At 38.6% G+C, this 12680-nt stretch overlaps 1 protein-coding gene across 1 annotated transcript in view; it reads right to left on the bottom strand.

Moving 5' to 3' along the window:
* Window positions 1-403: 403 nt before the first annotated feature.
* The window catches only part of LOC149119166 (RNA-binding motif protein, X chromosome-like), a 29780-nt gene continuing 17503 nt past the window's right edge, over window positions 404-12680 (bottom strand). Inside the window, exons 4-8 of the mRNA XM_089325122.1 lie at window positions 7666-7818; window positions 3079-3193; window positions 1561-1680; window positions 1397-1479; window positions 404-967 (exon numbers count right to left, since the gene is read on the bottom strand). Coding sequence (XP_089181248.1) covers window positions 663-967; window positions 1397-1479; window positions 1561-1680; window positions 3079-3193; window positions 7666-7818 — 776 coding nt within the window. The 3' untranslated portion in view covers window positions 404-662. The remainder of the gene's footprint in view (window positions 968-1396; window positions 1480-1560; window positions 1681-3078; window positions 3194-7665; window positions 7819-12680) is intronic.

Here is a 12680-nt window from a genome sequence, read left to right as displayed (position 1 = left end):
ACAGAGAGAGACAGAGAGAAAGGTCTTCCTTTTTGGTTGGTTCGCCCCCCAGTAGCCACTGCGGCCAGAGCGCTGCGGCCGGCACACCGCGCTGATCCGAAGCCAGGAGCCACTCGCCTCTCCTGGTCTCCCAAGGACTTGGGCCATCCTCCATTGCACTCCCAGGCCACAGCAGAGAGCTGGACTGGAAGAAAGGAGCAACCGGGACAGAATCCAGCACCCCAACCGGGTCTAGAACCTGGGGTGCTGGCGCCGCACGTGGAGGATTAGCCTATTGAGCCACGGTGCCGGCTCACCCTCTTTCAAGTAATTATTTCTTTATAATATAAAGATAGTTTAAGGGCTGGTGTAGTGACATACATGCAACAAAGAACAATGCAACGGGACACAGGGTTTTGTGCAAACTTTTATTCTAAGAACTTTTAACAGTACAAACACTCTCAAGAAGAAACGTTTATTTCTCAACAGCGACACTGACATTACTTTAAACAAATCTATCTATATATTGTAAAAGGGAAAAGTCACAGAAGAGAAGTTAATATATGCCCCCTCCTCCAAAACCAAGGTATTTCTTTTAATAGCTAGTACTTACAACACAAGAAAAGTAGCATTTAAATTTTCTGTCTGCAAAGGAAGTTTGGCAAACAAGTGTAATTTTTGTTTTAGTACCTTCTTCGTCCTCCTCTTTCAGACTGGCCTCTCCCCTGACTGCCTCTAGAAGCCCCACAACTTGAACTACCATATGATCCATGAGGAACATAGTACACCCTGTCCAGAGAAGGTGGGAACCCTCGTTCCCGTCTGCTACCACGTGCACGACCAGTTGGATACATGTCACTTCGACTGCTTGAGTAACTGTCCCGATTTCCACCATATCCATCTCGTGTACTGTTACAATCTTCGTAACGATTGTTTCCACTGTAAGTCAGTGGAGGCCCTCGTGCAGATAGTACGCCACGGGAATTCCCTGCAGTTCAATGATCAGAAAGCAAAACTTCAACACTTTTTGGGTATCATTACACCATGATACTGGTTATTAAACAGTTGAGAAAACATTGCTTTTATCTGCCTCTAATGACATCAATTAAGCTGAAGTAGGCAGGGGTCTTAAGTTGAAAGTAACAAATATTTACTTCCTCTGAAAACAGAGTGAATTTTAATGTTTCATGCAGATCCTATACATAACATTGTCACACTCATTATTTTAAAATGTAAAGATTAAACTTCCCAATGGGAGGAAAGATTAACTTTCATTAATAGCAAACTGTTTGGCTCAATATTCTCAATCTAGTCAAGAGACCATAATAGACAATTTACATTTTGTGAGTAAAATTATATTCACCATGTGGCTGGTTTAGCTGAATCTATACTACACAAATCAAAATTGGACACTTACCATAATTGTCAAATGCATCTCTATAAAAGCCTCTACTTGGATGCTCAGAATAATCTCTATTGCGACCATAGCCACCACGGTCACTAGATTTAGGAAAGATTTAATTAATTTAAAAATTACCAATTTCAGTAACATAATTGATAAGCACAGAATTTTCAAGGTACCTATATCCTCTAGAGAAATGTTCATCCCGAGGACTAGAATGGCCATAATCATGGTACACAACGTCTCTAGTTGGAGGACCATAATCCTTGCCTTCTTGGGAACCTGGATAATCTCTGTAACTTAAAAGCAGTGGGTTTTAAAATATTAATTTCTAAAGTACAAAACACAAAAACACTATCTCTTAAACACACACAAAAAATCAGCGAAGTTATTGAACAGTATTCCTTCAAATACTACATACAAATGGGCTAAAAGTACATGACACAACTCCGTAATTCATTAGGAAAATGAAAATGATGACCAAATAAAGACATGTTTCCTATCTACTACAAAGTCTATACTAAAAAAAAAAAAAAATTGAAAAAGGGGCCAGCTCTGCGGCACAGTGAGTTGTTCCTCTGCCAGTGGCACCGGCATCCCATATAGGTGCCAGTTCTAGTCCCTGCTGCCCCTCTTCCAATCCAGCTCTCTGACATGGCCTGGGATAGCAGTAGAGGATGGTCCAAGTCCTTGGGCCCCTGCACCTGCACAGGAGACCGGCAGGAAACACCTGGCTCCTGGCTTCGGATCAGCCCAGCTCTGGCCACTGCAGCCATCTGGGGAGTGAACCAACAGAAGGAAGACCTTTCTCTTTCTATCTCTCCCTCTCACTGTCTGTAATGCTATCTTTCAAATAAATAAATAAAATCTTTTTAAAAATGGAAAAAAGAGAGGATATAAACACACTGGGATCCTAGAGTATTGGTAATATAAAATAAACTGGTGCAACTGCTATGTTGTAATTTAATGACTCATCAAAAAATTAAACCTAATTATTACTTCCCTCAATAATTGCAGTTATTTATGTATATATCCAAAGTAACTGGAAACAGATACTCAAATATGATTTGAATGATCCTAGGAATATTATGTTAGAAAAGAACTTAAATAGGGTGAGGCTGTGGCACAGAAGGTAAGACCACCGCCTGCAGTGCTGGCATCCCATATGTTAGCACTGCTTTGAGTCCTGGCTGCTCCACTTCTGATCCAGCTCTCTGCTATAGCCTGGCAAAGCAGTAGAAGATGATCCACTTTCTTGGGCCCCTGCATCCAAGAGGGAGACTCAGAATAAGCTTTTGTTCCTGGCTGTGGACCAGCTCAGCTCCGGCTGTTCCAGACATTTGGGGATTGAAACAGTGAATGAGAGATCTCTGTTTCTACTTGTCTGTAACTCTTTCAAATAAATAAAAGAAATAAAATAACATAAGTACCAAATACATGCTATAATGTCAGCGAATCTTAAAAACATGCTAAGGAAAAGGAGACACAAAAGATCACATGAACTATCCTCTATAGATCATACAGATAAAATAAACATGCTATTTGTCAGGGGTTGAGAGGGGGGGGAACTTTGGGATGTAATGTTTAATTGGTAAAGATTTTCTCTGGTGTAAGGCAATATTTTGAGGTCTAAATGGAAGTGGCTCTTACATAATACCAAACTGTTAATTTTAAAATTAAAAACTGATTTCCTTTACCTATCTTTTGCAGCATAACCACCACCTCTTGGTGACACATAGTAATCTCTCCGGGAAGACACTGGCTTTCTACGCGGTAGATCTCCATAATTCTCTCTCCCGCGTGATTCAGGACCTTTAGTTTCAACATCATAACATTAAGTACCTCAAAGAACATTTTTTCCTCTTTACAGAAGTCAAAAATTATTCCAAGACTCCATCAATGCTTTTCTGTTTACCGCTTAAACGTTATTCACATTTTTTTCTTGTTATGTTCCCTCTCTACACAGAAAGTTTAAAATAATGTTACCTTATGTAGACAAAACCTCAAAAATAAGATTACTTACACATTTTCCTTCATTGAATGTCTCCTTCTGTTCCTTTTGCACTTGACTATCCTTCCCTTGCATGTGTCATCATTTCAGTTATCTATCCCTTCTCATCACATCAAATTATTCTTAAAAACTTGTCTTCACTCTTACTGCTTATAATTGTTCATCATACTGGTCCATTATTCCTGTTCTTTTTACTATTCAAATTTCAAACACAAAATTAAACCAAGTAATTACAATTTAGTGTAAAGACTAGTTGAAACAAATCTGTCACTATCCTTTCAACCTGTTTTCTTTTTTTAAAAAGCCTCAGTATACTCCAGTCTTCTTGCTGTTTAACTCATTTGTTTTTACATACCAGCATTGGCAACTTAGTGCAACAAAACCTTTTTGTAAATACAGATGCTTCTCATAATTTAGTTCTAAGTCAAAATCCTCCTTAAGTTAAATATGAATTTAATATATTATATCTCCTGAACATCGCAGCCAGTTACTAACACAACATACTTCTACAGAAATATAAGATCACAGGGGTTACTGGGAACTGCAGCTTACTTTCACTACCCCGTATCAGAGGAGAGTAAAAGATCACCTATCACCAGCCAGGAAAATAGCAAAATTCAAAATTTGAAGTACATAGTTCTTTCACATTATGGTAGAGTGGAAAAATCTGAATTCAGGCTACTGTAAACTTTGGAACTATTTCTTATTTTGTTTTACATAACTGCCTCATTTTCAAAAATTTCACTTTTTTCTGTAGCCACCTCAGTTTTTAAAGGACCTAAGTTATCCTTAACATACTTCTTTCTTTTTCCTTTAGAGTCTTTCAAAATAAAGTTCTGTTATCAATTAATCCTCTTTCCCATTCATTCTCCTAACAAGACTTTGTTATATTTTATGTTTTATACTATATATTCTCTTTGCCTTTGCATATTTTTAAAAGATTTATTTGTCATTTGAAAGAGTTACACAGAGAGAAAAGGAGAGTCAGAGAGAGAGAGAGAGAGAGAGAGAGAGAGAGAGAGAGAGAGAGAGAGAGAGAAAGGTCTTCCATCTGCTGGTTCATTTCCCAACTGGCTGCAATGGCCAAAGCCGCGCTGATGCGAAGCCAGGAGCCGGGAGCTTCTTCCAGGTCTCCCATGTGGGTGCAGGGGCCCAAGGACTTGGGCCATCCTCTACTGCTTTCCCAGGCCATAGCAGAGAGCTGGATTGGAAGTGGAGCAGGCCGGGTCTCGAACCAGCACCACATGAGATGCCAGCACTGCCGGCAGCGGCTTTACCCGCTACGCTACAGTGCCAGCCCCTGCCTTTGCATATTTCTAATGTCTCCCCCTGCCCTGCCCTACCCTGAATGGCTAAAAGTATGTAACTCAGGAAAATTTCTCATAGTTGTATGTATCTTAATATGCCTTCAGGACCAATGATTCTCATAAACAAGCAGCAAATGAAACACCAATTTTAGTGCTTAAAAACTTCTTTAGAAAAGACTTTCTGGGGGCCAACGTTGTCTCACAGCACATTTATCTACCACCTGCAAAGTCTGGTTCCCATGTCAGAAAACCAGCTCAATTCCTGGCTACTCTGTTTTTTAATCAGTTTCTTGCTAACGTATCTAGAGAGAAAGCAGAGGATGGCCCGTATTTAGCACCTTGTCACCTATTGTGAGAGATCAGGATGGAGTTTCCTGTTCCTGAATTCTTTCTGGCCCAGCCCTTACTGTTGCAGCCCTTTGGGAAATGAACCACCAGATGGTAATTTGCTACTCTGCCTTTCCAATAAATTATATTAAAATCCAGGGCCGGTGCTATAGATCAGTATGTTAATCCTCCGCCTGCAGTGCTGGCAAGCCATATGGACACCAGTTCTAGTCCCGGCTGCTTCTCTCCCAATCTAGTTCTCTGCTATGGCCTGGGAAAGCAGGAGAAGATGGCCCAATTCCTTTGGGCCCTGCACCTGCATGGGAGAAGACCTGGAAGAAGCTCCTGCTCCTGGCTTCGGATCAGTGCAGCTCCGGCCATTTCAGCCATTTGGGGAGCGAACCAACGGAAGGAAGACCTTTCTCTCTGTCTTTCCCTCTCACTGCCTGTAACTCTACCTCTCCAATAAGTAAATAAAATCTTTAAAAAACATTTTTGCATCTTCATTTATTCCTTTACATATGAAATATATTTTAAATGCTTGTTTTTAAATTAAAAATAAACAATTTTGAAGCAAAAGAACAAACTCTCATCCCCCTCTCCAAATGCCCCACAAAAGCCACAGAGGAAGTTGAAAGAGAGATCTGAATCCAGGTTCCCTACTGTTTGGCAGGAACTCCATTACTTATCAGTCAGCACTACCTTCTGCAGTCTGCATTAACAGGAGGGTGGGACCTGAACTGAAAAATGAACTTAAGTAGTACAATGTGGGACACTATCTTCATTTGCATCTTAACTGTTAGGGTAAATAAGAGCTCCCTACTAATGAATATTAATGACAAAAATGTAAACATTCAAACTATTTACTTCATAGAGTTCATTTTTTATTTTTTATTTCTTAGCTAAGAAAGCCATCTTGCTATTCAATCCATCTTACATACACAAACTCTGCTACCTTTTAACTGAAAAATTATTACAAGCTAAATTTTTTTATTTCCTAAATTATTACCAAGTGGCTAGTTTTATTTTACTGCTAATGAACTAGCTTACCCTTGCATATTAGTAATGTAATGGAATATTCATTTGGGGAAAACTGTACCTTTTAAAGCAAGCAATTTTCTCAAATCTTGTCTTGTGTTAATTCTTATTCCTCAATTCCTAGAGATCAGCGTTTCATGTTTTAAGCACTCACTGGCTAATCCTCTAATGGAAATAGGTTTGCTCCGTATGTATTCTGAAGATGCAGATATCTGTATTCACTGATAACTGTATTCAAGGTAAACTGGATAATGGCAGCATCAAGAACCCACTGTACCAAAGTTTAAAAACAGAACTAGAGATTATACTTCTCTCTTTACATGAAGTAAGATATTATGTTGTTAAGCCTCTTTACTAATAAATGTTCTTACTTCTGCTTTGTAATCCAGGACCTTATTTTACATCTCCTCCTAAACGTTATCTGTTTTATTTGTTCTCACACCTTTTTTGTGTGCTTTCCTGCTTTTAGTTCACTTCAAATCTCTTCATTAGTCCACCAGTGACAATTACATTAAAGTTCAATCTTTCCGGCTGGCGCCGCGGCTCACTAGGCTAATCCTCCACCTTGCGGCGCCGGCACACCGGGTTCTAGTCCCGGTCGGGGCGCCGGATTCTGTCCCGGTAGCCCCTCTTCCAGACCAGCTCTCTGCTGTGGCCAGGAGTGCAGTGGAGGATGGCCCAAGTGCTTGGGCCCTTCACCCCATGGGAGACCAGGATAAGTACCTGGCTCCTGCCATCGGATCAGCGCGGTGCGCCGGCCGCAGCGCGCAAGCCGCGGCGGCCATTGGAGGGTGAACCAACGGCAAAGGAAGACCTTTCTCTCTGTCTCTCTCTCTCACTGTCCACTCTGCCTGTCCAAAAAAAAAAAAAAAAAAAGTTCAATCTTTCCTGCACTATTAGATCTTCCATACATTTCACAACTATGCAAGTGACATGAACTGACTCCTTCCTTAACTATTATGTAAATGTTACATAAAATGTCTTCTATTGATTTCTCTGTATTTCCTTGCCATAAGAAATAAATTATCGTTCATGTTTTTCTGTGTTTATTACTAGCCTCACAATCAAAAAGGATGCCTTGAACAGAAATAGTTCTGTGATCTTAGCACTAACAATGTTATGATTGCCAAGTTTCAGTTATTTTATAATTACTTTAAGAACATAAAACCAGCTGTTAAAATATACAACCCAAAGTTAAACATGTGAGACAATTCTCACAGGACATAATTTTCAAGAGAATCTTGAGGAAAAGCAGCCTTACAATCAAAGAATGTTGGAGGGGACTTTTAATAAAATGTAATAGATTCTGTAATGAATTAATGAAGGAATGGTTTTACTACTATGGTCATTAATTACCTATTACATCTATTATGGGTAACTGAATTTATCTCTTCATCCTGAATTTCCAAATTCCAAATTGCAATTCCAATTCCAAATTCCAAATAATAAGATGCAGAAATACATAGGCAAGTAGATAGGCAGATTTACTATTTCTATGTTGCTTCTTAGGTTTAAACATTAATCCAATTTAACTCATTTTCATTCATAAGAAAACAACTTTAGTTCTAAGGAAAGAAAACTTGTTGTTGCATAATATTTACCTCGTCCTCTCACTGCACTATTGCTTCTTGCTGGAACAGAAGGAGCAGATCTTTTAGGAGGAGGACCTCCACTTCTTGAAGATGGACCTCTTTTAACTGCAAAGGGTCCCCTAGAAGAACTCATGTTGACATTATAAGTGTAGCCTCCATCATCTGCATTTAAGCAAAAAAATCTTTTTTATTAAGCAATATCAACATTCTAATGGCCAAATTTGTTGCTTAAAAATGCCTACTAAATAGTATCATAGTCTTGAGAAGTATTCAACTGTCAAAATTTAGTATTTATAGGATAAATTCTGCTTATGGTGGATTAGCTTGAAAATTCTAGAAAAAAAAGTTCAAGTAGCATTTTATACTGGTGTGGAAAAGATTGGGAGAGAATAAGAGAGTGAAAGAAGAGGGCAAAGTCTTACAAACAAAATCCAGTTAAAGTGAAGGTTTTTTGGTATATTAGGAAGAAAATAATTGATCTTTTGCCTGGTATAAAGGAAGTGTTTTCAAAATAGATCAGCATATAAACCAAAACATCCAAACAGAAACCCAGGTCATTCACAAAATCAAAAGATGATGTGTCAGAAAAAAATGCGGCTTTTACACTAATATAACATTATACAATTCTTACAGTTAATTTATGAAACACTCCTACAATCAATCAATTTGGACTTTGCTAAGTTTTAAAGAAATGAACATTAAAATGTAAAAACTTTATCTAACTGGAATCACTCTTAAATATATTCTAATTCCCTGCTATTATCAAATAAATAAATGTATAGTCTCCTGTAAGGTGGTAAAGTTGATTTTCAAGATCAATTTACTTAGAGAAAAAAAAAATCCCAAACTATGGAACTGAAATTTCACATGAAACATCTTCAGTCTTTCATACATCTGATTATAAATATTGGTAGGGTTTTTTTTTTTGGTTTATAATGAATATATTCCTTTTGAGTGTAAAACAACATTTTTTAAATGTAAGGTATACAAACCATGCATTTCATACACACAAATATAGGAACATAATGACTGTTTGCAAACCTAACTGCTCTCACACCCATACTCCTGCTCTTCTTCCTCCTCCTTCTCCTAGTCCCATTCTTATTTTTTGCTAAGATCTATTTTCAATTAACTTTATTCACATAAGATTAACAAATAGTATGAAAAAAACTGTTCCTTAACAGTGAAGACAAGAGCTATTGAAAGTCATTGCAACTGAGAGTGTCAATTTCACCTCTATATATTACTTTCAGGTATTCTATTTGTTACCACAGATCAGGAAAAACATAAGGTACTTATCTTTTTGGGACTGGCTTATTTTACTAAGTATAATGGTTTCCAGTTCTATCCATTTTGTTGCAAACAACAGGATTTCATTTTTATTTTTCCACTGTGTAGTATCCTACAGTGTACATATAGCATTAATTCTTTTTCCAGTCTTCAGCTGACAGACATCTGGCTTGATGCCATATCTTAGCTACTGTGAACTGACCTGCATTGAACATTCTCCAAACTGTCTTCCACTGTGGCTGTACAGTTTTATATTCCCAGCAGTAGTGGATTAGGGCAACTTTTTTCCCCCCACATCCTTAATCAACATTTGTTATTTGTTGATTTTTGAATGAAAGCCTTTGTAACGGGTGAGTTGAAGCACCATTGTGGTTTTGATTTGCATTTTGCTAATGGCCACTGATCCTGAGCACTTTTTCTTCTGTGTGTTGGCTATTTGGATTTCTTCTTCTTTCAAGATTTATTTATTTGAAAGGCAGAGTTACAGAGAAGCACAGGCATAGAGACACAGAGATCTCCCAGCTGCTGGTTCACCCCCTAAATGGCCCCAATATCCAGAGCTTTGGCAATCCAAAGTCAGGATCCAGGTGATTCCACTGGGTCTCCTAAGGCGGCCCAAGGATTTGGACCAACCATCTTCTACTGCTATCCCAGGCCATAGCAGAGAGCTGGATCAGAAGTGGGTCTTGAACCGGCACCCATATAGGATTCCAGCACTGCAGGATGCTTCTTTACCTGTTAACACACAGTGCTGGCCCCTGGATTTTCCCTATTGAGAAGTGTACATTCAAGTTCTTTGCCCATTTCTTAACTAGACTGTTTTACTGTTGTACAGTTTATTGATTTCTCTATATATTCTGGATATTAATCCTTTATCAGCTGCATAGTTTGTAAATATCTTCTCCCATTCTGTCAGTTGCCTCTTCACTTTGCTGGATGTTTCTTTTGCAGTGCAGAAGCTTCTCAATTTGAGCAATTCCATTTATCAATTTGTCTTTGTATTTCTGTGCTTCTGGGGTCATTCCGAAGAAAACTTCACCCATCCCAGGGTCTTTCAGGGTTTCCCCAAGGTTATCTAATAATTTCACAGTACTATGTCATAGATTTAGGTCTTTGAACCATTTTGAGTGTATTTTTGTGTAAGGTGGAAGGTAGGGGTCTTACTTCATACTTCAGCATGTGGAGATCCAGTTTTTCCAACATCAATTGTGTGAGACATTGTTCTCACTCCAGGGATAGATTTTAGCTCCTCTGTCAAAGATAAGTTGGTTGTAGATGTGTGAATTGATTTCTGGAGTTTCTATTCTATTCAATTGTCTTATTCATCTGTTTTTATGCCTGTACTAGGCTGTTGTGATTATAAATGCTCTTTATTATGTTTTGAAATCTGGGAATGTGATGCCTCCAGCTTTGTTTTTTGAGATTTCTTGTGTTTCCAAATGAATTCAGCATCGTATTTTTTCTGTATCTGAAAAGAATGCCCTTGTTATCTTGACTGGGATTATGAGAGTCCTAAATCCACACAGGTCCAAGATATCTCCCATACTCTTTCCTGGCATCAAGAAAATAAAAACATTGGTGCCACACTCCTAGAGAGCTTCACCATTCTCATAATCTGTCCTAGCTACAAATCAGGCCTGAGAGACTTTCTGAGCTTCACCATTCCCGCAACTGCTCCCAGTTACAAGTCAGAGATCCTGTGCTTCCAGGTCCCTATTACTGCCACAGCTATAAATGAGGCAGCCCTGATGACTCCTTGTGTCAGGAACACCATCTCATGGTATCTAGTATCCTCTCCAGATGCTCCAGCCCGAATCCCACCTTGTTTTGTTTGGCCACTTCAACTCTCCTCCCACCTAACTCTGAACTCCCTTGACACAAGTTCCCTATAAAACTCCAGCTCTACACATGCACTCTGAGCTCCTCTCCCTCTGATGCTGCTCCTGGAAGTTCTTTGCCCTAATGGAACTTATTGAGGCTCAGCGTGGTCTTGGTTGTCGTTCTTGGTCATGGCTGAAAACACTAACAGGGACACACTGAATCTGTAAATGGCTTTTGGTAGTATGGATATTTTAATGATGTTCATTCTTCCAATCCATGAACATGGTAGTTTCCATTTTTTGTGTCTTTTTCTATTTATTTCTTTAATATTTTGTATTTTTCATTGTAGATATCTTTGATGTCCTTGTTTAAACTTATTCCAAGGTGTTTAATTTATTGTGAATCCATTGTGAATGGTTTTGATCTGAGAAGTTCTTTCTCAGCCATGGCATTATCTGTGTACACAAAGGCTATTTCATTGTATGTCCTGCTACTTTACCAAATAGTTTTTTGCCTTTCAATAGTCTCTTAGTGCAGTCTTTTGAATTCCTTATTTATTGAATCATGTCTGTAAATAAGGATAATTTGACTTCCTCATTCCCAATTTGTATCTCTTTCATGTATTTTTCCTTCCTAAAAGTTCTGGCTAAAACTTCTAGGCCTATATTGAACAGCAACAGAGAGAGTGGGTGCCCTTGTCTGGTTCCAGATCTCAGTGTTGCTTCCAACTTTTCCCCATTCAATAAAATCGCTGGCCCAGGGTTTGTCATAAATTGCCTTGCTTGTGTTGAGGAGTGTTCCCTCTATAAACAACTTGCTTAAGGTGCTTTCTCGACATCTACTGAGATTTTTTTTTTTGTTCTAAGTTTGTTAATGTGTTGTATCATGTTGATTGATTTGTGAATGTGGAACCATCCATGCATTCTGGGGATAAATCCCACTTGGCCTGTGTGAATGGTATTTATGATGTGTTGCTGGATTCAACTGGCTATTATTTTGTTGAGGATTTTTGCATATGTGTTCATCAGGGAAACTGGTATGTAGTTCTCTTTATCTTCTGCAGGTACTGGAATTAAAATGATGTAGGCTGAATGTTTGGGAAGATTCGCTCCCTTTCAATTGTTTTGTATAGCTTGAAAAGAATTCTAGTTAGTTCCACTTTAAATGTTTGGTGGAATTCAGCAGTGAAGCCAACCTATTCTGAGCTTTTCTTTGTTGGGAGGGTATTTATTATTGATTGGATTTTTGTCTTGGTTACTGGTCTGTTTAGGTTTTGTGTATCTTCATGAATCAATTTTGTTAGGTTGTGCATGTCCAGGAATCTATCCATTTCTTCTAGTGGCAAGGCCAAGGCACTTTCAGCTAGCTGACAAGGTCACAGCAGAAGGTCTGTCTCAGCAAGGCATGAGAACAACAGCTAAGGTCCTCTTGGTGGTTTTAGGTTTGTTGGGAATTGCACTCTGTATAAGAAGCTAGAACTTCCTGGTGGTCCTGCTAATGATAGCTGTATTTCTAATGTTAGGGAAGAGCGCTTGGTCTCGTAATCCCCAAAATGTCCATTGCTTTGTAAAATTTTAATCAAGAAGAATGTTGGTATAGGAGAAGGGGTTGATGCTTTATGCAAAGTTGAGTTGTTTGTGGAAAAGAATTAAAAGGCAATAGGCTCCTGGTGTATACTTCCCACTAAAATAAAGGTAAATGTTATTAAAGCTTTAATTCAATACGTGCTACAAATACCAGTATGGTTAGGATGTCAAAACTGAGGAATAGATCTAAGTGAACCTTTAGAAAAGCACAATAAATAAAGAGTTACGGAAAGAACTGCAAAAGAAGGGATACATTTTAAAAAGGGCCTGCTTTGAACACTAGTACTTCAGTAAAGATTAGATTAGGAAGGTAATATTCTAGCTGTG

The sequence above is a fragment of the Oryctolagus cuniculus genome, chromosome Y (genome assembly GCF_051225735.1).
Source record: "Oryctolagus cuniculus isolate XC-2025 breed Fujian yellow rabbit chromosome Y, ASM5122573v1, whole genome shotgun sequence".
NCBI classification, from domain to species: Eukaryota; Metazoa; Chordata; class Mammalia; order Lagomorpha; family Leporidae; genus Oryctolagus; species Oryctolagus cuniculus.
Note: the sequence above shows the minus strand (reverse complement) of the source record. Positions and strands in the feature narration are given on the sequence as shown.